The sequence below is a fragment of the Tinamus guttatus genome, unplaced genomic scaffold (genome assembly GCF_059628265.1).
Source record: "Tinamus guttatus ecotype Peru unplaced genomic scaffold, ASM5962826v1 Tinamus_guttatus_pri_ptg000074l, whole genome shotgun sequence".
NCBI classification, from domain to species: Eukaryota; Metazoa; Chordata; class Aves; order Tinamiformes; family Tinamidae; genus Tinamus; species Tinamus guttatus.
This window is the reverse complement of record NW_028288608.1, coordinates 674,457-699,165: the sequence shown is the minus strand read 5'-3', so window position 1 is coordinate 699,165 and position 24,709 is coordinate 674,457. Positions and strand designations below refer to the sequence as shown.

General features: G+C 52.4%; 1 protein-coding gene and 1 pseudogene across 1 annotated transcript; one reads left to right on the top strand and one right to left on the bottom strand.

The window, feature by feature from the left end:
• The first annotated feature begins 13,826 nt into the window (after positions 1–13,826).
• LOC148595714 (scavenger receptor cysteine-rich domain-containing protein SCART1-like) lies at positions 13,827–16,768 on the top strand (annotated as a pseudogene).
• An 841-nt stretch (positions 16,769–17,609) lies between these two features.
• Positions 17,610–24,439, bottom strand: LOC148595713 (syncytin-A-like). The gene is made up of 3 exons (XM_088519835.1): positions 24,301–24,439; positions 18,210–19,006; positions 17,610–17,633 (listed from the first exon to the last, which is right to left on the bottom strand). Exons 1-3 carry the CDS (start codon positions 24,437–24,439, stop codon positions 17,610–17,612), a joined length of 960 nt encoding a protein of 319 aa, XP_088375961.1.
• Between the last annotated feature and the right edge of the window lie 270 nt (positions 24,440–24,709).

Here is a 24,709-nt window from a genome sequence, read left to right as displayed (position 1 = left end):
CACGGCGCTATCCTCAGGCTGCTCAAAAGCCTCTGAGCTCTGCCCAATTCAGCCCCTTCTCAATGCACCTCACTGCCTCATCTAACCCACACTGCCTGTGCTTACCGAGGAGGCTGTGATGGGAGACAGTATCAAAGGGCTTGCTGAAGACAAGGGAGACAATATCCAGTGTCCTCCTCTCATCTCCCCAACCAGGCATTGACCTCCCCATCACAACATGACATGTGCCAACAACCTCCTTGTCTTCTTCCTTGCTTGTCCTGTTTTGTCAGGAACCATACACTGATTCCCTACAGGAGCAAGACATTCCACAGCCTGGCATTGGAATGGATACACATTGCTGGAAAAGAACCATTGTTCCTTTGCAGGCCTGGCCTTGGAGGCTCCCTTCCTTTCCAGAGAGCAATGCCTGCTCTCCTGAGGATGAGCTTGTCCTCTCCTGGCACTGCTTGAGTGAAGGCATTTAGAAGGGGAGCGCCTGAGTGTGGAGCAGAGCTGCGGTCCCTGCTGCCTGTGGGGAATGCTCTTTGGTTCAGTGATGTCCTACACTCCTTTTCTCTGCCACAATTTCCTCCCAGAGAACCACCCTTGGAGGAAATAAAAGAAGAAAAAAGGTAGGAAAAAACAGAATAAAAACAAATAAAAAGAAAAAGAATTGAAATAAAAAAAGAGGAAAAAATGATAACAATAAAGAAGAGGAAAAGAAAAAAAGGAAAGGTAAAGAAGAAAAAAAAGTGAAGAAAAAAGAAGCAGAGTAGAAAAACAGAAAAAGAAGAAGTGAAAAAGAATAAAAAAAGAAAAAGAGTGGAAAATGCGCTGCGGCATCCCAAGGGCCACGTGTGAAAGGAAATCCTAGAGGGAAACTTTGCTGGCACCCACTTGCCCCTAGGGTCTGAGAACTTAGGGCTACGCGCACACATCTGCAATGGGGATGATTTTTGTGCCTGACCTCACTTGGAAAGAACACAACACAAAAAAGAATTATGCAGGAATATATATTGAAACAACAACAAAAATAACAATAAACAATATTATAAACAATAACAACAATAAAACCAACAACAATATTAACAACAATAGATGCTACTATAAAAGTGAATACAGAAAAATCCAAAGAAGAAGTCATTGCTGGCGTCCCTGGGCCCAGCACTTCCCAGCAGCAGCCAGGGTGAAGGGGAGCTTGGTCTGCAAGGGAAAAGGAGGCGTGAGCAGGGCCGAGGAGCGCCTCGGGGGCTCCCGTGGAGCAGAGGCTCTTTGGCGGCTGCGCGGGCTCTTTGGCAGCAGCGCTGCCGTCATTGGTGCCCTGGCAGAGGCTTGGCGTGGCCAGTGCAGCCCAGAGGCCGGCAGAGGGGCTGAGGCAGCAGGTGCCCAGGCCTTGGGCGCTCCTGCGCCCTGTGCAGCTCTGCCCCGGCGCCGCGTCCCGCCAGAGCGCCCGCACACCTGGGCCAGGCTCCCGCGCGGCTGCTCCCCAAAGGCAGCGCGGAGCAGCGCCAAGGGGCCGGGCACAGCCCCAGCTCTGCCCGTGCAGCCGGCAGCAGGGGCCATACCTGGGGGCTGCAGCCGGAGCTCTCCCACTCCATGGGGTCCTCCATGCTGCAGCCGACCAGGCTGCTGCTCCCCATGGTCTGGAAGAGAGCAGGAGACCTTGGTGGGGACGATGCGTGGGGAAGAGGAAGGATAAGTGAATCCTCTGGCTGCAAGGGCTGTACCTGGCTGCTGCCATAACTGAGCCAATCCATTGGCTCAGGCTGCTGCCCTGCAGAGCTCCAGTTTGTGCATGGAGCCTGGAAGAGTGCAAGACGCATTTACAGGGGAGGTCCGAGAGGCGGCATAACCTGGTCCCAGAACCTCTCTTCCCAATTTGGGAAACAGGAAAGCGGGAAGGGGCAAGGCTCAGCCACAGCTATCCTCATGCTGCCAGAAGCAGGGGCAATACCTGGATGTCGCAGCTGGAGCTCTCCCACTCCATCGGCTCCTCACAACTGCAGCTGCGCAGGCCTTGGATTCCCAGAGTCTGGAAGAGAGCAGGAGAGCTTGTGGGGACGGTCATGGTGGCAGCACTGGCTCTGTGCGCAGGGCCTTGTGTCCCCTGCGTGCGCGGGGCAGGCGGTGCACAGAGCCAGGGCGCCAGGCTCAGGCAGCAGCCCCCGAGGCCTTGGCCGCTCCTGGCCCTGGCGCAGCTCTGCCCCAGTACCCAGGCCTGCCAGAGCTCCCTGGCACCTCTGCCACCAGCCCTGCGGCTGCTCTCGCAGAGCCAAGAGCCAGCCGTCCCCGCGCAGCCTCTGCCTGCGCACACAGCACCTGCACTGAGCTCTCCCAATCCATTGCTTCAACTGAATCTTCCATTATAAATGTCTGCAGTGACTAGAAGAGAAAAGGAGTCAATGTCATTTGCATCCCTGAGAGCAGGGGTCTCTCTCCCAGGAACCTCTTGGCCTCTCCGTGTGCAGGAGCACTGGCACACGGAGCAGGCAGTGCCGGACCTGCTCACAGCAGCCTCCTTGCCCCCAGCAGCCCCTTTGGCAGGTGGGGAGCCCAGTGACAAGTGGAGGAGAGAAAAGGGCAATGTGAGAGGTGAGCGCCAAGTGTCACGCGGTGGCTTTGGGGCCTCCCCTGGGAGGCATCGCGCAGGCTGCCCTGGAGCCCCGCAGCTCCCCTGCATCTCATGGGCACCACGGGTGGCCTCTGGTGCTGCGCGGCCCTGCTGCTCACCTGGCCTTGCTGCTGCGTGGCCAGCACTGGGGCCACTGTGAGGCGCAGCCCTGGGAAGCATTGGTGTTCCCGTGGCGATAACTGCCCCTCTGGGATGTTCCACTGCTCTGTGGGGGGCCGCCGTGAGGAAGGGTCTGCGTGTGCTGGACTCCCCCTGGCACTGCTGAGCCTGGCGAAAGAGAGCAGTGCGTGGCCTTGGGCTTGCTGGGTGCCAAGGAGGGCTTCTCACGCAGCCCCATGGTGCTGCTGGCGGCTGCCTGCCCAGAGGCCGGGCTCCCCTTGGGGCTCTGCTCCCACCCCTGCAAGCAGCCTTGAATGCCTTGAACTTTCTTCTCTGCTCCCCTCCTGCCCTTACAGCCCGATGGACACAAGAAAATTTTTTTCCATTATCGAGACGTGTTCCTCAGTAGCACAATGAGCGCCAAGGACAGTTTTGCCCTGGGGCCAGGTGTGCGTGTCCTCAGCAGAGCCCTTGTGAGTTGGCAGTGGTCTGGGAGCCCCTGGTGCTGCTGGGCTCCTTCTCTTGTCCTGCCGCGCACCTTGCAGGTGCCATGTGCTGTGGCTGAGAGCAGCCTTGGTGCGGCTCCTGCACTGCTGCCCCTGCCACGGCTTCCTAGGGCTGCAGAGGGCAGAGCAGGCACAAATGTGCCCTCAGCAGCAGCAGGGACCTGCAGCTGCTGCAGCCCTGCCCAGCACTGGGCTGCAATGCTCACTTCCTAACGGAACGAATTCCTGACGTTCAGGGTAGTACATGAAAGCCAAGGGCTGGTGGCACAGGGAATTGGCAGTAGGCATTTGGCTGCTGCCCCGGGAATGCTGGAGGGGAAGTGTGAAGCAGAGCAGTGTTGCCTGCAGGGAGGCGCGAGCAGAGGGCTGGGCAGCGAGCTCAGCCCCATGGCTGTGAGGGCAAGTGCTGGGAGCCCCCTTGCCTGCGCGCATGATGCCTGCAGAGCCCAGGCGTGCGCAGTGCCCCCGGTGGCAGGAAAGGCGCTGTGAAGCCCTTGCCCCACGCAGGCTGCTTGCAGAGAATCTGCGGCTCATCTGCCTCGCAACTCGGGCACAAGGGCCCTTGCGAGCAACATCCTTATTCTCTGGGCAGTTACTGCCCTTACTCGGCACTCCTGTTGCTCTGGGCTTGGCTGTCTCTCCACTCGCCTTGCACAGTTCCATCCTGAAGCTTTTGCATCCAGAGGCCGATCATGCTGCTCTCCTGGCTGCTGCACTAGCCCCTTCTCCACAGTGCTTTCTTCTGATCTGTTTTGTAGGGCTCTTGTCTTGGCATGACCTTGTTGTTCCCAGTCCTTTTTCAGGGTGTCCTGGGCATCACTGACCAAGGTCTCAGCACATACTTTTAACTCTGAATGGATCTGCTGACTATTGCATTTGCAATGTGCTCCCCTGCAAGCGTGCTCCTTTCTTGGGATACATCAGCAGCATTTTGGGAGTGTTGTGAAACAACAGGGCATTTGTTTCTGCAGTGTGATGTTCAGAGGGTCCAGATGATCCTCCTTCTGTGACATGGCTTGAGGTAGGTGCCTAGTGTCCCTGCAGCTTTAGTTTACTCATAGTATCCATGACAAGCCTCAACATTTCTGAAAACTTGCAGCCAAAGCAACACTCAAAATGAGACGTTATGAACTGTTGCAAGATGGCTGCAAAGCTCTCAGCAGCCTCTCTGGTGGTTTTGTGAATAGAAGGCAGAGAAGCTGCTTAGTCAAACCTAGGCAGTTCTGATGCCACCCTCTGATTTCTCCCAATTCTCCCCCTCACGGAGCTATTGCGGCAATGCGCTGCTGCCTTTCCCATCTGCACAAGAGCCTGGGCTCAGAGGTATCTCACGAGCTGCATTCCCCTTGCTCCAACACATCACCCAGAAGGGCTGCTGCAATCTCTGTAGCCTCTCACCAGCAACACTTCTCCCCGCACATGTGGAGGAGGAATCTCCGAATGCTCTGCCGTTCCTTCGCTACCAGACATCTCTCTGCGCAGCACCTAGGGACACATGGAGCGACGGCTCCAGCTCTTTCACCCTCTCCAGCACTCACTCGAGCTGCTCTCCACCAGCTCCTGCACTTTTCTCGGGCTAGTCCAGCTCCACGGGGTGTGGGTTTTAGTGTGCCATTCCTCCTTGGAGCACTTCTGCAACAGAGACCAGGAGGATGTGAGGAATGAATGGTGAACGAACTGGAGAGAGGAGATGGAGGAGGTAAAGTGATTGGAGCCACCCCTTAGCCCTGCTGTTGCCTGCCTTGTGTGTTGTCTGCTCTGCTTCCATGACACTTCTGCCTGTTATGGTGGACTTGTTGGCTCCTTCTCCAAGCCTGAATGTGCAGAAAGCTCAGTTTGCAACTAGAAACAAAAAGATTCTGTTCCTGGAGCTCCCTGCATTGTCATGCTTTCAAGAGGCCAGTGCCCAGGATGGAGAAGGGGTCCACCAGGAGAGAAGGGCTTCCCTCAGAACTCCCAGACGGTGTTTGGGGATGACTTTCCTCCCATTCCCAAATCCCGCACTCTTCATCAGCTCAGCATGGACCCAAACACTCGTTTCCAGGCCACAAGGGTTGTCCCACCAGCGCAGCCTTCCCTGCTCCTCCAGCTCCTGCCTTGCTGGGAGAAAACAAGGGAAGCCCCAGCCCTCTGCAGCGCCAAGCGTCCCTGTGAACCCTGAGCTTTAGCTCCTTGTTGTGGCCCACGTGTCTTGTCGCGCTCTCTCCTGAGGGTGGCCAGGTGCTGCCTGGGCTGGCTGCAGTGGCGCAGCTTGCAGACGCCGCATGGCGAGATGAGGGCAGTAAGGAGGCGGCGCTCGTGGCGCTCCCGCGCAGGCTGCCTTGCCAGGAGGAGCGCTGGCCCCGCGGGAGCTGCTCCCCTGCGCGCGCAGCCCTGCCCAGCGCCGGGGGCCTTGGCTCCCAGCAGCCAGTGCGGAGCCGTGCTCCTCGCTCCGTCGCCTGGCCATGCACCCGCTGCTGCGGCAGCACCGCACAGCCTCGCAAGAGCAGCTCGCAATGCCCGCAGCGAGCGCTGGGCTCCTCCTGCCCCTGCAGGGACAGCAGCACAGCAGCCCTGCGCCCTGCACGCGCACGGGACGGCTGCAGCCAGCGCTCTCCCAGCCTCCTCCTCCCATGGAAACTCCTCTGCTCACCTGCACGGACAACCCACTTGGCCATCCTTGCTCATGTAGCCTCCTCTCCTCAGCCTGCACAGGTTTTCTTTGTGTTTGGAGTATTCCCACAAATGGGGGTCCTGCAGACAGTTGTACTCATTCCCTAGTACCTGACAGGATTGATTCGCAATTTCAAAGTCATCAGATGGCCGGTGAAACTGTAAGATACATTGTACAAGGCAAGATCAGTGTAGAGCGGATGAGGAAATACACCAGGACACTTTGGAGCTTTGTCGGCCCATAGGGCACCCCTCCGCATGCTCTGAGCTTTAGGGTCATTTCTGGCTCAGTGCTTACTTCAACTCTAATCCATTGGGAATCATACCCAAAGGAAAACTTAGTCTCTTTGGGAGACTCTTTAGGCAAGGAGAATCCCCAGCTCCACAGCTCCCATCTTGCAGTCGTGTCTAGAAGGATCCTTGTCCCATTTTCTGAACAGAGAACTCCCGGCATTTACAGCTTTGCAAAGACAGAGCTTGCGAGAAGTTTTTGGTCCCTGCAGAGAGTCTCTCAGGGCTGCATGAGCATCGCTGGCCCTGCTGGAAGGACCCCGTCCCCTGGCCGCCTTGCTGCCTGCTGCACGCAGGGCCCCACTGCGCACTTCTCCAGGGCCGCATGCCAGGCTGCCCTTGGCTCTGCAAGATCCTGCCGGGGCACAGAGCTGCACTGGGACCTGCTCTCCCACCTCCTGGACACCACCTGTCTGGGTGTCCCTGCTGGAGCGGGAGGATGAACAAGGTCTCTGAAAGTCCTTTCCAGTCTGAGCCATCCTGGAAAGTGTAAAGCTAGAACATATCCCTCATGCAGGCAACGTGGAACTTCAGTGTTTCAGACCCAAACTGACACCTGAGCTCCTGCATTGGTATTTGTCCAGTGTAAGATGATTATTGCAATCTATCTTATGACCTGGAGTTTGCAATTGTTTTGTTCTTTTTATTTATTTATTTATTTATTTTTCTTGGCCACATCTGGATATGTTGTATGCTCTACCCCTTAGAAAACTCCTTGTAGTCCTTGAAAATGCAAACATTATTTTCTAGAGGTTCTCTGTAACATGACAAGATGTACATTTTTTTTTCCTTGCACTGACCAAGAAAACCTGAAACGTTTTGACTCTTTCCTTTAGGAGGCCAAGGCAGGATGCCCCACACTCTCTCCTGAAGAGCTCTCAAATCTACCTGAACTGTCTCCTTATGTCTGCTGTGCAGCCCTTGAGTAGCTACTGCCCAGGAAGCAGCTTGATATTCCTGACAGAACAGAACATGCCCGCTTGTCCTGGATGGAACCTGCTTCAGCGGGTGGATTCACATGCCACACTTGCCACCACGTGCTCTGCTGGTCACTGACTCCTTGGGAGATGATCTGCAAGTGTCCTCACTACTCCTCTAACCACATCGAGGGGAAAGGAAACAACGGAATCCTACCAAGTAATTAACCTGAGCAAACTCTGTGTCTCCTGGAAGTCAGGACACTGAACAGCATCAGCTCAGCAATAAGGCAGCAGTGCAGTGATGGGAGGGTATGGAGAGAGAGGACACTCTGGCACTTAGCAAAGGCCGGGAACATTGTTCTGTTCTACAATCAAGCACATGTTTGTGTGCAGTGTCCAGGGGATCTCACTCCACAGATGCCCTGCAGACACGCGCTGTGCTCAGTAACACAGAGGAGAGGGGGAGTGCTGCAAGTGCCCTCTCCTTCCCTGATGAGCTCTGGAGAGGAGTGTCCCCAGCCCATGCCTGAAAACAGGTTGTGGTTGAACCTCTGTGTCCTCTGCTTTGCTGACTAGGTATAAGGTCTTCTGCAATGCTGGAGAAGCAGATGATGCCTGCAGTGATGATCAGGAAAGTCACAAGAGCACAAGGATCTGCCGTGGTGTCTGGTCTCTGTGCCGCAAGGTGCCGAGGGACAGAGCAGCCTCCATCGTGGTCCCCGGCACAGGGCCCTTCCTGGCAGCAGCCCATTTCTGCACCAACTGCCTCTGCGGACACTGCCCCCCGTGACGTCGTCCCTGAATGAGTCCAGCCCTGCAGGGCCCTGTGTCCCCAAGGGCTCGGGGAGCTCGGCCCTGCATCTCCAGGCCCCATGTCCTTGGGGCGTGACAGCTTCCCTTTGCCTGTGGCTTGGGCCCTGCGGGGACACGTTGTGTGCGGCACCCAGAGAGTTGAGAGCTGCCCCGCGGTGGGGCTGGGGCTCCTTCCCCTTTGGGCATCCCCAGGGCCACATGTGAATGGAAGTCCCAGAGGGACCTTTTTACTGTCGCCCCCTGTCCCTGGTGCCTGAAATCCTGGGGCTCCACAGACACACCTGCAGTGGGGATACTTTTTGCGCCTGTGCTCGATTGGAAAAAACATGCAACATATGAACAATCATACAGGAATATATATTTAAACAAGAACAAAAAAGACAAAAAAGACAACAAAAACAAAATAAGCGACAGCTTCCCTTTGCCTGTGGCTTGGGCACTGCGGGGACACGTTGTGTGCGGCACTTGGAGAGTTGAGAGCTGCCCCGTGATGGAGCTGGGGCTTCTTCCCTTTGCACATCCCGTGGGACACTTGTAAAGGTCAAGTGAAGGAAGGTTCTACAATTAGAGATTAATAGCAGGTTGATTTTTAATTGTCCTTGGAATAAGTATTTAATTTGACACATTTTCAGGATGTCCTGAGGCCTTCCCATGGCTCGTACACAGAATTGCTAACATCAGACGAGATGGAAGCACTGCTTGTACCTGGTAAATGCTAGCACATGTCTTCCTGAGTTTGCGAGGGTCTCTCATCCTTGCAAAGAGTTTCCTTAGCACAGGGTGCCAGGTTAAGGGGAAGTGAGGGATTCTCACAGTTCATCCTCAGGAGTTGTTCAGGTGTCATTCCCGATTCCTGCTCAACTTATCAGTGCTAGGCCCTGTCATTTACAGCATTAGAAGGAAGAAGACATGGCTGTGATATGGTCATCCTCATAAGGTGATCCTTCCAGAATCTTCAAGCAATTTGCGTAATATTCTCCGCTCCTTGAACCGCGAGTGAGTCGAGTTGTGCACTGTCAGTGGGTGCCTCCAGAAGACTTCCCAGTTCCCTACTTGAGCATTCCTTGAAAAGTACATGCAATTTCCAACACAGGTTTTTGTGGCATCAGCATCTGTTTGTGCTTTTTACACCCCCATTCCATACATATTGTTGGAGGAAGGAAGTGGAGTAGGGCAAGTGAATTAGCCTAGGCCTGAGGAGACAAGTATGTTGTCGTCAGAGATTTTGTGTGCAATGTGTGGGTGTTGGGGGTAGCTTTTTAGTAGCGTAATGCTGCTCGGCGAAATGTGTGAGCAGACGTGGTGCCTGTGCTGGGAAGGGGTGATAGGAAGCAGGGGGGATGTTTGTGTCTTCACTAAGAATGCAATGGTTAGTGGTTTTAGCTGTGAGGCCTGTGTTTTGTGGGAGGTTAATGAGCAGAATGACGTTGCTAGTAGCAAGGTATGAGGAGGCTGGTATAATTGTTGGGAGGGAATGAAACAGAGCAAGCTGGTGCTGTGAGGCTGCCCTCCTCATAGAGAGGGAAGGTTTTGTTCTGAAGTCATGCTGAACAGGACATGGTTGTGCAGAATGACACTGTAGGTAGCAAGGAATAAGCTTTATGAATAACTGTATGAAGGTGTGCCACAGGAATAAGCAGATATGGAATAAGAGTCAGAAGGAGAAAGAGAGGACAAAGGAAGAAGGAAAGAAAGAAGGAAAGGAAAATGGAAAAAACGAAAGCAGAAAGAAAGAAAAAAGAAAAGAAGGAAAGAAAGTGAGAGACAGAGAAAGAGAGAAAGAAAGGGGGAGAGAAAGAGAGAGAAAGAAAGGGGAAAGAATGAGAGAGAGAGAAAAAGAAAGAAAAAGAGAGAGAGAGAAAAAAAAGAAAGAAAAAAGAAAGAAAAGGAAAAAAGAAAAAAGAGAAAGGAAAAGAAAAAAGAAAGAAAAAGGAAAAAAGGGAAGAAAAAGAAAAAGGTAAAGAAGAGGTGGAAGAGAAGGGGAAAAATAATTAAACGAGAAAAGGAAAAGAGAAAAAGTAGAATAAGTAAAAAAAGAAGAAAAAGAAAATAGATGGCAAAGGGACTGTGGCATGGCCAGGGCCACATGTGAGGGGAAGTCCTAGAGGGACCATTTCCTGGCCCTCGCTTGCCCCTAGGGTCTGAAATCTGAGTGCCACAAACGTGCATCTTGGGTGGGGATGATTTTAGTGCTGGAGATCGCCTGGAAACAACACACAACACTTAATCAATGATACAGGAATATATATTTAAACAACAACAAAAATAACAGTATAATAAACAATAACAAGAAAAATTACAACAATATAATCAACAATAACAGCAATAAAAGGAACAACAATGTTAACAACAATAAATGCTAATAAAAAAGTGTATAGAGAAAAATCCAAATAAGAAGTATTTGCTGGCGTCCCTGGGCCCAGTGCTTCCTGGCAGCAGCCAGGGTGAAGGGGAGCTTGGCCTGCAAGGGAAAAGTTACAGTGAGGTTAATTTATTTCTCAGAGGTTTTCAGGCCAGGAGCAAGGATATGGCTATGAAGGTGACTGTGATGACATCTCGTTTTGAGTCTCTGATAGACCAGCAGCTTGTATCTGGTGAAGAATTAACTTGGTGAAGTCACCCCTGTCGCAGCAGGCCTGCATATAGGCCTGCAGTGTTAGGAATCCCTGATTTTCGGGGTTTGTGTGCTGTAGGAATGACACCTGTCCGGCAGCAGGGAGCTTGCTTGAGTTGCCTGTGTGGTCTGTATTAGGTTTCTCTTCTCCATATGTACACCTGTTTTAATACCACCTTTGGGTCTGTAGCATGTCAGGGGGTTCCAGGTATGTTCTGACTGGGAGCAATGGCTGTTGGACGAGACCGAAGTAATCTCACTCCCAAGGAAAGGCGTGAGAAAAACGTCCACAGAGGCCTCTTCTTGATAGCAGAACAGATTCAAGATCAAGATTCAATCAAATGTCCCACCCATGTGCCAGCTTCTGGCCTATCAGCTATCCTATGAGGAATGACATGAAAAGCACATGTCCCACCCATGCCCCTGTTGCTGGCCAATCAGGCACTCAGGCAGCAATGACCTCCCAATCAATATCCACGACATGGGCCTTCTGGGAAGGGAAGGTGAAGGAGTTAAATGCAGAGTGCACTGGAGAGGATAAGGACAGCATCCCCTGGAAGGGTAGCATAACAAAATAATGTGGAAAAAATTACACAATAATATTTGAAGCAGCTCATAAAATGTCCAAACATATCTCAATAAAAAAGCACTCATTTTGTTACAAAAAAAAAAAAAAAAAAAAAAAAAAGTAAAATACCTAACCATAAGGTTAGAGCCTTAAAGCCTAGAGGCATGGAACTGTATGAAGTTGTGCCACAGCAACAGGTGGGGAGAGATGCAGCATCACTGATGAGAAACTGCACGGCACTTCTAGGACCTGCACCCGGTACCCGTGAGCGCAAAGGCACCAGGAACAGCCCCTGCAGCCCCATCCCTGGGAGCAGGTCCTGGAGCTGCCACAGTGGCTGCACGCAGTGACACTGCTCGGGGAACCAAGGCCAGAGAGAAACCACCGTCTTCCTGGTTCGGTCGCTGCTGCAGGGAGAGCGCGGCACAGGCTGCCGAGGCCACGTGGGCTGTGGTTTGTGCACCTGAAGGCGAGGCTTTGATCTGCTGATCAGCCCCGGCAAGGGAATAACGGGCTCCTCGGTGAACACCCTGAGAGCTGGGGGGCTCTGAACGCCTGGGCTGCCCTGTCTGCTGTCAGAGGAGTGAAATGTCCCAGCTCCCTGCTCCTGACCAGCACCAGGCTGTCCGAAAGGGGTGGACGAGACCGCACTCGCAGGATGTGTCTCTGGCCATGGCTAAGAAACCTTTCACTGCTGCTGCTCCCAGCACAGCGGGGCTGTAGCAGGATCAGGGGCTGTTCCTCTTTCTTTCCCTTCCTGACAGCCCATCCCAGGGACAATCCCAGCTCCACAGTTCTCATGGCGTGGGGAAAGCTGGACACTTGCACCTTGGGCACTCGGGCAAACACAGCATGTGAGATGCCCAAAGTTCCCAGTCACCTGAGTGGAATACAAAGTGTGACAGACCCATTTCCCTCTGTGGTCTGCCCTGTTCCACTGGGATGGGCCCCATGATGATGCCCCAGAGTAGTGACCAGGACATCCGCAGTGGAGCCGTGCTGCATATATGGTCATGAACGGTGCTCGAGAAGTTCATTGGAGGGCTGGGCTGTGACTGAAGGGAGATAACCCCTGATAACGTCTAAAATGGTGCCTGCTGCTTCGATTGGCTCGTCTGGGAGCTGGGCCAGCACCTGCAGGTATATATCGGCCTCCCACCTTGTTGTCCTGCACAAGTCCCCAGGATCTGTGGCAGGGAGAGGTTGCATCAGGGCTCTGCCATCAGGGCAGGAGGCTGTGGATGGAGGCTCCACATCTCTTGGGTGCTGTGGCTGCTCGTCTGGGTGCAGCTGTGCTGGGGTAAGTGCTGGGTAAGTGTGGGGTAAGAGTGAGCCCTCCCCTGTAATTGAGGAGGGAATGAGAGTTGGAACGGAAGATGGGGATCATCTCAATGCTCCCTGGGGACCCGTAAAGCCCTGCAGGTGGTGGGTGCATTTGAGTGGTACCCATGGTGGATCGGGGGAAAGGAAGGGTCCCTGGGCATCCCAAGAGTGCAGAGGGGAGATGTCTCACACCCCAGAAGCTGGGACTCAGCCCTAGGACCCTACACAGTCACTGTGCTGGGGTCAGTGCCCTCCTAATTGGCCCCGTGTCTGTGTTTGAAGGTGCTGCAGAGCTGAGGCTGGAGGATGGAGACAGCCGCTGTGCTGGGAGAGTGGAGGTGAAACACCAAGGACAATGGGGGACCGTGTGTGGTGTTCATTCCTGGGACATGAAAGATGCTGCTGTAGTTTGTAAGCAGCTTGGCTGTGGATTTGCTCTCCATGCCTTCCCGTACGGATATTTTGGGCCAGGATCTGGCCAGATTTGGCTGTACTCTGTAAGCTGTCAAGGCACCGAGACTGCCTTATCTGAGTGCACACATGGTGGTTGGGGTAACCGCTACTGCGATCATGCTTGGGATGCCGGAGTTGTTTGTTCAGGTAAGGATTCATCCAGTTCCTCACCTCTGGAGTGGGGCCTGGGATCAGGGGACTAACCAGGCTGTGCCTTGAAGGAGCAGTGCGTGGGTACCAGCTCAGGCCCTGACATTGCCACTTTCACTGCACTGCTGCAGCTGCTGCTGTTCCTGGGGAAAGTCCCAGGTGAGCACACCACGGGGTGCACAGACCCCATCAGGATCCTGGGGGCTCAGCCCACCCTCGGGTGGTGCCTGAGGCTGAGAAATGAATCCCTCACCCTGTCCTACAGGTTCTAGGTCTCCATCAATCTCCTCAGGTTCTGCCAGGATATTCCTGGCAGTGTTGGGTGTCCCTGTGCCCCAGATCTCAGGATGACTTGCTCGGCACCCCATGGCTGGGGAAATGGTACAAGATGCCTGAGGCTCCTGCAGTCATTTTCCTCACAGACAGGAGTGCCTTGGCTGACCCAAAGGGGCTTTTCAGAGGGGACAAGAGCAGGGCCTGGGGCAGAGAAGCAGGGGGATGAACAGGGCACCCCTTGTCCAGGGCCACCCCGTAAGGACCAGCCCCCCACAAGCTCTGGGTTGGTGTCTGTGGGGCCGCTCTCTGCTCCCTCCCATGTCACCACAGGCTCAGGCTGATCCTGCTGGGTCCCTGTCACTGACCCCTCCGACAGCGCAGGACACCCTGGGAACAGGGAGCATTTTGGGCTGTTCCAAGACAATTCCCCAGGCTGTCTGTGAGCTCTGCAGGGCTGAACAGGCTGCAGCAACCGTTAGGGCTGCGGTGCTGGGGATCTGTGCTGGGCTGTGGGGCAGCAGCATTTCCCTGAGAAGTGCCTGTGGCTATGGGTAGGTGATTGAGACAAGCTCCAGAGCACTGTGTGGGTGTGAGAGGAGGTGCAGAGGATCTTGAAGGGTTTGTGTCATCAGAACCTACTGAGAGCTGCTGTTTGACGTTAATGGAATCCTTTGGATGTGGCTGCTATGGTATGTAACTGCCAGAAGCTTGTGGCAACTCCCTGTCATTGTGGGGTATTTAATTATTATTTTTTTTTTCCCAGGATTTGTTCGGCTTGTTGGAGGAAACAGCCCCTGTTCAGGACGTGTGAAGATCACAGATGCAGACCAGTGGAAAACAGTCTGTGACTCACACTTTGATGTGAAAGCTGCTGGTGTGATCTGCAGGGAGTTGCAGTGTGGCGCTGCCCTGTCTGTCCATGGGGGAGCTCACTTTGGAGAGGGGGTCGGTCCCATTTGGGATGGAGAGCTGCAGTGTGTGGGGAATGAGCCCTTCCTCTCCTCCTGCCCCAGGAGATCCCTCAGCAACCAGACCTGCAGCCATGCCAACGACGCTGGTGTCACCTGCACACATGAGCATTCAGGCAGGCAGTGTGAAATGCCAACCATAAGCTATGTGCTAAGAAACAGGGAGCAGGCTGTGAGGATGGCTTTGTGCTCTTGCACCCTCAGGTGCTGGAGGAGATGCCAAGGGGATAGAAGCCCTTTCTGCTCCTTCCACATCATTTTAAGATTACAGAGAACAACTGCACCTCACTTCCCTTCCTCTTTCCCCAGAGTACACAGGTTTCAGGCTGGTGAATGGCAGCACGGTGTGTTCAGGGCGAGTGGAGATTGAGGTGGAGGGGACCTGGGGAACCCTCTGTGACTCTGGCTGGGACATCTCCGACGCTCATGTTCTCTGTCATCAACTCAACTGTGGATTTGCTGAGTCCATTCCTGCAGGAGGACACTTCGGGAGAGGAACAGGCCCTGTCTGGAGAGACACTTTCCACTGTAATGGGACCGAATCCCATTTGGGACAGTGCCCTGTGATTGCTCTTGGGGTGTCCCCATGCTTGTCTGACAACAATGCTGGTGTTTTTTGCTCAGGTGAGTTCTGGGAAAATGGATTAACTAATTTTGCCCCTTTTGTGTGACTTGGAAACACAAAGCAGGGGAGCTCCTGGCAGTGACAAACTGAATTTCCTGCTGGAGAAACTATGGGTTCCTATGGTGGGATTCAGAGAGCTTTGCCTGCTCCTGCAGAGCGCGTTTTCTTGGGGGAGATGAGAGCTGAGCAGGGAGCCGGCATCTCTGCTGCTCCAGGGCATCTGGTTCAGGCGTTGGGGCCACCACCAGGTCTGGGCTCCTCTGCTCTCTCCTGGGGCACAGGCCCAGGAGGGAACTGTGGGACACAGCTCCTCTCCCTGAAGCTGTGAAAGATCCTCTGCTCCCTCCTGCAGCCCATACCCCCATCCCAGACCATAACCTGATCGAACAGCCTGCGGGGACTGGACCATGAGTGCGCCCAGCAGGAGCAATTCCTGAGGCTGAGCAGCACCTTGGGGCTGGGATTTGCCCTTGCTCCTTGTCAATATGAACCTCAAACTTACCCTGTTTTGTAAAGAAGGCCCGCATCCCTCCGCTTCTTGCTAAGGACACAAGCTCCTCATCCCAGATCCCTAGGGATGTAGAAGGGCAGAGCTGTCCCAGCAGGAGCCAGTCCCGGCTTGAGGATGGAGCAAGGCTACTGCTCACCCTGTCACACAGGCCTCGTACAGGCCACCATGGCCTGCTGCTGAAGCTGCTCCAGATTCATCAATAAGGGCATATCTGGTGGCTCAGGCATTTGGCTTGACCTCCAATGCTTTCCCATTTCCATCACTGAGACGATATTAGAGCTCAGCAAGGTTTAGGGCCTGGAAAACAAAATCCCTTGGAGCACTCCCATCCTTGAGCTCCTCACTGTGAGCTGGATATGGATAGGTGAGCTCCAGGATGTCCAAGGGCATGAGAATGGGAAACAAGGCAGCATGCAGGTCATTTCCCCTCTCTCCGAGCAGGACTCTCTGGATCCCTGCGTCTGGTCGGTGGAGGGAGCCGCTGTGACGGGTGAGTGGAGATGCCCCTGAATGGGACATGGGTCCGAGTCCTGGATGACCAGTGGGACCTGAACGATGCCAGCGTGGTGTGCCAGCAGCTCCAGTACGGAGAGGCAGAGCAAGCCTACAACCCGCCGAAGTCTGAGTGAGGGATGGGCCCCGTGGGGCTGAGAAGGGTCCAGTGTGCAGGGAAGGAGACTCACCTGACCCTCTGCAACACCTCCCTGCCTGCAGCAGCGCCTGCAGGAATTGCCGAGGACGTGGGGGTGGTTTGCTCGGGTGAGTTGCTCTGACGGTCCCCAATGTGCTGTGCTCCCAGGGCTGCGAGCCTCTGACAGCTGGGTTTCTCCTGGGTGCAGGGAGCCGGCTGGTCCGGCTGGTGCACAGGGCAGGGCGCTGCGCTGGGAGAGTGGAGATCTACTACAACGGCACCTGGAGGACCGTCTGTGACGACTCCTGGGACCTGCTGGATGCCACCGTTGTTTGCCACTAGCTGGGCTGCGGCGTGGCTGTGAATTTCACCGGCTCTGCTCATTACGGGGAAAGTTCTGGGCACATCTGGCTGGATGATGTGAACTGCTCCGGGGATGAAGCTGCTCTCTGGGAATGCCCGGCCAGGCCCTGGGGGCAGCACAACTGCAGGCACAAAGAGGATGCAGGAGTCGTCTGCTCAGGTCTGTGCGGGCAGCCGTGGTGGGAGCCTGGTGCTTCATGAGGAGGGGACGAGGGAGAAGCTGGACGTGGTGGAACTGCCCTGACTGCCCTGAGCCCCCTTCCTGCCCGGTCCTGGGGACACCCATGCACAGTCCCCACTGGACCTGCTCAGGGCTATAGGGAGAGCACAGGTGTCCCCACAGGTCAGGGGGAGGGTAGTGCTGCACATTGGATGCTTCTCTCTGCTCCCTTGGAGACCCAACCCAGGGAGGAGGGCAGGTTACCTGCTCGTGGGGCTGCTGTTGTCATCCTGGGTGCAGCTGCAGAGCAGGAAGAGAGATGTGGCTGTGCCTGTGCATGTCCCCTCCAAGTGCCATCAGAACAGTCCTTCCCTGGGTGCCCGTGACAGGCCCTGGGCTCTCTGCTCTGGGCCATGGGGAGGACAGCATGGACAGCCCAGGACAGGCATTCAGAGGGCTGCAGAACCCCACAGGCAAAGGCATGAGGACACCCTGCCCCATAACATCTGCTCCCCACCTGGCACCAGGCACCCAACCTCTGCAGGGACATCCCTGCTCTGAGGAGTCTGGGGCCCTGTGAGGGCCCAGCTGGGATAACATGTCCCCAAACAAGGGGACCAAGCACTGCCACTCACCAGAGCAATTCACAGCAGCATCTTCCTTGTGCTGGCAGGCACCGCTGTTGCCACACTGCACCGTGCAGTCCCAGAGAGACCGCTCCGTCCCTCTGCACTTCACTTGCTGCAGCCAGATGGGACCCGTCCCCTCCCCAAAAGCAGCCTCCCCCAGGGCAGACATGGCAGGGCCGCAGCCCAGCTGCCTGCAGGCCACCTTAGCGTCCTTCATGTCCCAGGAGTTGTCACACACTGTCCCCCAGGCGCCGCGGTGCCAAATCTCCACTCTGCCCGAGCAGCTGTCCTCTCCTCCCACGACACGAATCTTCTCCATCTCTGGAAAACACAGAACCCTCCATGTCATTGGGGTGGTTGGGAGGGCCTGGCCAGGTGAGAAGGGCACAGGGAGAAGCAGTTACCTGTGCAGCTCGTAGAGTTGGGGCACTCTGCCACCAGGGCTAGAGGGGTTTCTGGTCGTCTCCCTGTAGAAGGAAACGCTACAGTGAAGGAAGGGGCTGCTTTATGGGGGTCATGTGGACAGGATCAGAACTGACCTTGAACCTCCCAGCACCTCCCCCTGCTCATGGACAAAGGTGAACCCCCTTGATAATGCAGTGTGTAACAGTGCTGGACTCCAGGGTGCCGAGGCCCACCCCGCGAGACGGAATGAACGACACTTCAATGTGAAGCAGGTTCAATTCGTTTACTATTCTCTACGGTGTAGCTTTATACAATTCTATCACCTGTAAGCGTACACACGCGCTAAGCAACAGCGTTCTCATTGGTTAAGCTATAGTGTCCATGCATAACTAGCTTGCAGCTGGCTGACATTCCTTTCCGATGCTCTATTGCTGGTCCTCCCGGATGCTTATCTGGCTATGGCCGGCCTAGTTCATTAAAAAGTTGCTAACGAGCGTTATCTTCTCCGGGTGGCCTTGGTTCCCATCGCTTCAGTTCCCGGTTCTCACCGCCTCAGCTCCTCGGTTCTCATCACTTCAGCTCCTCAGTTCTCATCACTTCAGCTCCTCGTATTCCTGTAAAAGTGCTAAGGCCCCAACATTTCCCCCTCTTTTTTCAAAAACAGAATTAGCGGTATTATGCATCAAGCGTTGCAAGTATTGGCAAAAGCAAGGTAACATAATCACAAGCACGAGTATAACCATCCCGATCACGCACAAGTGGTACAACATTTCTGTAATCCATGGTCCTAAGCCTAACGATCTGAGCCAATCTTCTAATCCCCAACTTTCTTCCTTCAACTTGTGCAGCCCTTCTTTCAAGAGTGCAATCTTTTTATGGATAGACTCTGAATGATCGGATAAGTTTAAACAACACATACCTTCAAAATCCTCACACCCATGCCCATGTGCTAAAAGCAGAAAATCTACTGCGGCTCTATTCTGCAATATTACATGATTTACACTAGCTACATCTTGCGATAGCTGATCTAAAATGTCTGATGTTAAATTTAATTCATTCATCGTCCAGCATGCTAGCTGTTTCAAGGAAGTCATTGCTCGTGCGGCAGTGCTCCCTGGGATAAGCAGGGACACGAAGATAGTTTTGACCCTTGACCAAAATCTTGGATCCCCAACTTTTGTACAATCTAACTCATGTATCGATCGTTTCTTCCTTTTGGATACAAAGGTCATCACTTGAGATATATTAGGGTGAAACAAACTCAGTCTCCCCAGATAACACGGACCTCCTTGTGGACTGGACGGTACTCCGTTCCATGCCCGGTCTCCGCATATTAAAAACACTCCTGGTGGTAGCCGTTTTGCAGAGAAGCTCGTTAATTTACATTGGGTATATGTGTGAAGATAAACATCATTAATTTTCAGCCCCGAGTTAACTGTTGCCCATTGCGATGTACTTTCTTCAAGTGCACCTTTGCTATGCAGTTCAAAACTAACCCATCCACCGTTTCGGGTGGTATTTGTGGCATTCAGACTTCCCAACAAGTCTAATTCCTCCGGCGGGGAAGTCAGAGTGCCATTCAGACTTTTAATGATTTCACATTGCCAGCACCCGTCTAACTGTTCTGCCGTTCGCTTTGATCGGTAAGAGCACATAGTAGTATTTAATAGAGTATCATTAAGCACAGCAAAATTAGCTACGTACCCATTGAATTCTTGAGGTTGCCAAACAGGGACACCTATCAAACAAGTACGAAAAGGGTCTCCTGGACGTTCCAAGCTAAGACAGAAGGCACTTTGGCCTGTCTGATTAGCTATGGTGACCCAAATGTTCTCCCTCTGCTGAATTTCTGTCTGCCATTTCCCCTGCACTATTCCTGTCACTGTTATCAAGATGATTACCAAACAGCTGAACCTGGTCCATTCTGACATCCTGGTCCATTGATTGTTCCTGTCTGTTCCGCAACCACGGTCGTACCCACTTGGCTGGTACCCAGGTCGCTCCATCTCCTGCAAGTACACAAGCATAACCCCGTCCCCACGTAATTAACTCGACTGGACCTTCCCAGATCTGTTTCTGCGGCCAGAAAACTTCTACCTGCACCTTCTTTCCTGAAAGATCAGCTGGGTTTTTAGAAAAATGGGTGAAAATAGGTATACTATCATCATTTCGAGGGTTAAGCCAATTTAAAACATAACATGCTTTACTGATTAACTCGTAGGGACTCTTCTCCCCCTCTTTTTTCAAAGCAAACAATAATTGTTTTAAATTTTTATGGTGACGCTCGATAATGGCCTGACCACCAGAATTATAAGGGATACCCGTCTGATGGATTATTCCCCATTGCTGGAAAAAGGTTGCACAGGTGTTACTCTTATACGCAGGTGCATTATCTGTCTTTATGATGTCAGGCTTTCCTAAAACAGCAATTGCCTGAGTCCAATGTTTACAGGCTGACTTGGCATTTGCAGAAGTGGCTGGGGTTGCCCATAGAGCTTTCGAACAGGTATCCACAGTAACATGTAAATACTTTAATCGCCCAAAGGGTGCAAATTCTGTTACATCTGACTGCCATATCTGCCTTGGTTGTAATCCCCTCGGGTTAGTACCCATTTCCTGTAAAGGGGTCAAGCGTGCACAATCAGGACAAGCAGCAATAATAGCACGAGCTGTTGCTCGGGAAATTTTAAATGCGCGTTGTAATGCTCGAGCAGACTGATGAAAAAATGAATGAGAAGATGATGCCTGCTGTTCCACCGAGCAAGGAATACCTGCTGCTGACACAGCACTATCTATGACCGCATTGCCTTCTGTTAAAGGACCAGGGAGTGCAGTGTGGCTACGGATATGTGATACCCAAAAAGCATACCTCCTCTGTTGTATGATGTTCCAAAGCTGAACAAACAAGGCTTGAAGACTATGGTTGTTTACGTGCCCTATAATTGCCCTATTAATTCGTTGAACAATGCCTACCACGTACAAGGAATCGATGACTATATTCATGGGCCGATCGTGAAAGGTTAAAAATGCCCAAACTACAGCTTTTAGTTCTAGGACCTGTACGGATGCAGTCTCTTTCCGAATTTGTGTTTTCCAGAGATCTGACTCCCGGAAAGCATACCCATACTTTCCAGTTTTGCTACTAGCATCCGTGAATACAGTAATCGCGTTTGACAATGGTCTTGAGCTCCGGATTTCTCGCTCTTCCAGCTCCAAAGAGGTGTGGAAGAGAGGATGCTTAGGATAGTGATTGTCCACTTTAATTCCCTGAATGGCTAAGGCAAATTCTACGCTGTTCAAGCACCATTCTTCGACTATCTCCAGAGCCTTTAGAGGCAGAATAATACTGTCAGGCTCCCTACCGGCAATTGTTCGTAAACGCTGCCGGGCTTTCAAAACTCCCATTCCAATTGCCTCATGCCTCTGAGTTAAGGTGCGTCGTAGGTGACTTGGAAGAAAAACCCATTCGAGTATAAACAAGATCCCCTTCTCATTTATCTGGGCAATGATTACTGCTACCTCCCTTTTCCGATTATAAACCACCAAAGATATTGGTAACCCTTCCTGTAATCTATAGGCAGCTGTTCCGGCTATCTTCCCCTCAATTCGTTCTAAGGCTGTGGCAGCCTGTGGAGTTAAGCTCCGCTTTTCCGCAGGCTCTTTAGCTCCTCTGAGCAGTTGAAACAACGGCTCCATTTCCTCATTGGTAATACCACAAAAATTTCTGATCCATTGGATGTCTCCCACTAATTTTTGCACACAGTTAACAGTGTTAATATTTGTCTGCAATTTAAGCTTTTGGGGTCTAATTCTAGCCTCTGTGATAACCATACCCAAATAATTCCAAGGAGCTTGCCTTTGCACTTTCTCAGGGGCAACGACCAAACCAAATTCCTTTAAACAAGTAATTAATTCCTCTTCGTGCGTAGCTGGTAAAACTTCAGGGCTTGCTACTAGGATGTCATCCATATAATGATACGTAATTAAATCTGGGTGATTTTTCCTCCACGGTTTCAGGGCCAAATTCACAAACCATTGACAGATGGTTGGCGAATTTTTCATTCCCTGTGGAAGAACTACCCACTGATATCGTTCCGATGGGCCTTCCCTATTAATCGTAGGAACCGTAAAGGCAAATTTGTCACTGTCTTCCGGGTCGAGGGGTATTGTAAAGAAACAATCTTTCAGATCAATTACTAACAAATGCCATGCTTGTGGGAGCATAACAGGTGAAGGCAACCCTGGCTGTAATGCTCCCATGTTTGCCATGCATGCGTTAACAGCTCGGAGATCATGTAACAATCTCCACTTTCCTGATTTTTTCTTAATGGTGAAAATAGGGGTGTTCCAAGGACTTGTTGACGGCTTAATATGACCTTGGTCTAATTGTTCTTTAACTAGTTCCTTTAGGTAATGCAGCTTCTCCTCTGGCAGCGGCCATTGGTCCACCCACACAGGGTCCTTCGTGGTCCATGTTAACTTTAAGGTGGGGCGGAAGCTGCCCCCAATGGCCGCTAGGGAAAAGGTGTCTGCAAGATGATTCCCCACTGGGCCAGAACATCCCTTCCCAACAGCCACAGTGATGTACACATCACATAAGGTTTTATCATGGCTCTGTTTCCCTCTTTATCCATGATGGTTACAAAGCATCGACTAACCTGCGTAGGAGATTGCCCTCCGATACCTGTCACAGGAGCATCAATTTCTTGCAGATCCCACTGAGGTGGCCATGCAAACTTGGGAACGATAGTGATATCTGAACCTGTATCAATCATCATGGCAACATCAGTAAGACGAATACCATCCGGTCCCACCATACTCACGAGTCTTGTCGGACGCTGAGTAGTTATTTTTTCACAAAAGGCAACCTGGGGGGGTCCAGAAGATCCAAAGCCTTTGTTTCCACGCTGGGCCTGTCCAGGATTAGGAACTAGAGCTCGAAAAGGTATCAATTGGGCTATCCTGCTCAGTGCTGGAATAGTAACAGGAGGATTGAAAATTTTAATCATTATGCCAATATTTCCAGAGTAATCAGCATCAATACACCCTGGTAGAACAAAAATACCCATTTTTGAAGCTGAGGAACGGCCAATCACCAAAGCGGATAGGCCCTTCCCCAGGGGACCAGTGCACGTAGATTCCAATATGTGCACATCAGAATCTCTAATTACTGTGGATTTTGCCACGGCCAAATCGACTCCTGCACTCCCGCAAGTTGCGGAGGAGAGCTCACAGAGGCAGCCATCGTTTGGGGATATTTGTTCGCCGCGTCCCTCATAACGCGGCAGCTCCCGTTTCCCTGCAACTGTGTACCGTTCTTATAACATCGTGACCGACATTCTGCTGCCTTATGCCCAAACTTTTGACATTTAGCACAGTTCCCATTAAATCCTTTCGGGCCCACACCTTCAACTCTAAATTTGTTAGGACACCTTCTTTTCACATGTCCTGGTAGGCCACATTGAAAACACACTCCATGAAATCCTTTATCCCCCTTTCCAGATATTCTCCCCTCCTTGAGTGCTGTAGCCAAAGCCACGGCATGTATTTTAGCCTTCTGCTCTTCTTCGACCAGTGGTGCTCGGGAACATACTTCTATCATTTGAATAATTGAGGCTCCTGGAGGCAGAGTAGCCAACAGTTGTTTACAGGATTGATTTGCGTTTTGTATTGCCAATTCCTTAGCCAATATTGCTTTCATCTCTGGAGGCACATTAGGTGCCATATCCAGGGCATCCTTCAGCCGGTCGACAAAACCGAAAAAAGGCTCGTCTGGCTTTTGCATTATTTTAGTATATGGCAATTGAGGTGTTCCTATCTGTGGCAGGGCAAGAAAGGTTGCTAAAGCTGCATTTTTTGATTGTTGTAATACTCTAGGGTGAAGCGCTGCTTGGGCCTCAACTGCCCGATAACGCCCATTTCCCATCAGTTGGTCGAGAGTGGCGACCCTTAACGGATCATCCATACTACAATTTAGATTTTCCAATTGCTTTTCTTCTAACCTTTCTTGCCACTTTGCTAGCCAGAGCATATAGGTAGTAGAGGAAAGCAGAAGTTCCATTATAGCCCTGCTGTCTGCAGGAACCATACTCGAATATTTAAACAAAGCAGAGACTTGGTTTCGAACAAGCTTATTATCATGTCCATATTGCATCACTGTTTTTTGTAAATCTCGCACCAATTTCCAATCTAAAGGCTCCCACTTGGGGCCCTGGGCTCCCACTACTACGGGGGCTGCTATTGGAGTTAATATAAAGTCCCCCTGTAACCGAGCATTCTCTATCAACCCCTTATACCGCGCTCCCGCGTTAAAAGTTGGATCAATAGGTGGCGCCACATCCTTACTTTTTCCCGCACTATCACTTCCACTTACAGTGGCTCGGAACCACGACAACAACCCTTCTTCATCTGGATCGCTCCCTCCAGCTGCTTCCCCTTTCTTTTGAGCCTTCCATAACTCCTCAATCTCTCCCCCCAAAATGTAACCCTCCATACCAAATTTTGCCTGTAGATAATTTTTTGCTTCGTCAATTGTCATACTCCCTTCTTTAACCTTCTGCAGTACCCACTCCTTTTGTCGTTTCATAACCTCTTCATTCACCTTAGAGCTAGAAGTACCTTTTCGCGCCTCCCATTGCCCCAGTTGTTTATCCACATTCTCCAACCCCTCTACGATAGCCTTATGGGCAGCCTTATATGCTGCCTTCACATCCCTTGCCCTGGACCCACAATCTAAGCGCCGCATCTGTTCCAATAACTCCGTCATTCTCTCTGTTTGCTCCCGAAGTTCTCGTCGCATTCCTTGGATGGTACTGTCATCGTCATCCGACCCATTCGGGATCAGTACTTTAATCGGATCCACGTCCATTTCGGGCGCTGTGGGGAGTGGTCGTTCCGGGGGTGGTCGTTCCTCCCCCTCCCACGGTGGAAGATACTCATCCACTCCCCCCCATACTTCACGTTCAGCTAGAGTTACTGGACACGCCTGTCGAGATGAAATCCCTTTTTCCTTATTGTCCATTTCCTCGTATGGATTCGGTTCAATAATTTCAGTCCACTCGGAGTCTCCTGAGCCACTCTCCTCCCCCTTTTCTCCGCCGAGTGCCTCTCGCAAAGCAGCAGCGACTTGAGCCTCCCC